Below are 979 nucleotides of genomic sequence, written 5' to 3'. Positions count from 1 at the left end.
TTTCAAAATAATAAAAATTAAATTATTAATTCGAACATAAAATAATCAACAGCATGCATGTTTCTGTCGACAATCAAACTGGATTTTTTAAAACAATTCATCTTTAATTCTTAAATGAAATTCATTAATTATCTCAACTTAATTATTTGGTTTATCAAAATCATATATTGATATTATGTAAAGTTATATCACATATAAATGGTAATATACACATATATTATTTGGACATTTATAATATACTTTAATCTCAATTTTTTAGTAAAAAATGTTATCTTAAAATAAACTTTTCACTAAATTCATTATAAGATAAATGAAATAAGAAAATTTATATTATAAACAAATTACAATATGGGATAGACGTGGCGATATGAATATTAACTTGAAAATATACTATAAATGTGTGTCACTCATACCAACATGTGGTCAAACTCATTATTTTGTCTATGGAAAAAAATATATGTAAACTAAATCTAAATTATAATTCTTAAAGTAACATTTATTACCTAAAGAAGATATTATGTAAAAAAAAAAAAAACTAGAGAAGATAATATCGTCCTACAATGCGGCCGCCACCAGCAACATTGTACCTTTAATTAATCATCATACTTTCCTTTATAATTCATTCCTCTTCCCTCCTTCACTCTACTCTTTAACACAATTCAAATCTTCCTTCTCCTCTCTCTAACTTATTATTACTCTCTTCTCTCTTAATTAATCAATTAATTAATTAATTAATTAATGGCTTCTTCTTCTCCCATCATCTTTTTCCTCTGTTTCATACTCTGTTTTTCACTCTCATCTCAAATCATTCTATTACCCTTAACACACTCAATTTCCAAAACCCAATTCAACACTACACACCACCTTCTTAAATCCATCTCCACTCGTTCCTCAACGCGCTTCCACCATCAACACCATAGTCATAATCATAACAAAAACCAAATTTATCTACCACTTTCACCAGGAAGTGATTACACTC

At 26.8% G+C, this 979-nt stretch overlaps 1 protein-coding gene across 1 annotated transcript in view; it reads left to right on the top strand.

Moving 5' to 3' along the window:
• Positions 1-470: 470 nt before the first annotated feature.
• The window catches only part of LOC101500292 (probable aspartyl protease At4g16563), a 1946-nt gene continuing 1437 nt past the window's right edge, over positions 471-979 (top strand). Inside the window, exon 1 of the mRNA XM_073364108.1 lies at positions 471-977. Coding sequence (XP_073220209.1) covers positions 739-977 — 239 coding nt within the window. The 5' untranslated portion in view covers positions 471-738. The remainder of the gene's footprint in view (positions 978-979) is intronic.

Source organism: Cicer arietinum, chromosome 8 (genome assembly GCF_000331145.2).
Source record: "Cicer arietinum cultivar CDC Frontier isolate Library 1 chromosome 8, Cicar.CDCFrontier_v2.0, whole genome shotgun sequence".
Classification (NCBI taxonomy): Eukaryota; Viridiplantae; Streptophyta; class Magnoliopsida; order Fabales; family Fabaceae; genus Cicer; species Cicer arietinum.
The sequence above is the reverse complement of the archived record's forward strand: the minus strand, read 5'-3'. Positions and strand labels throughout refer to the sequence as shown.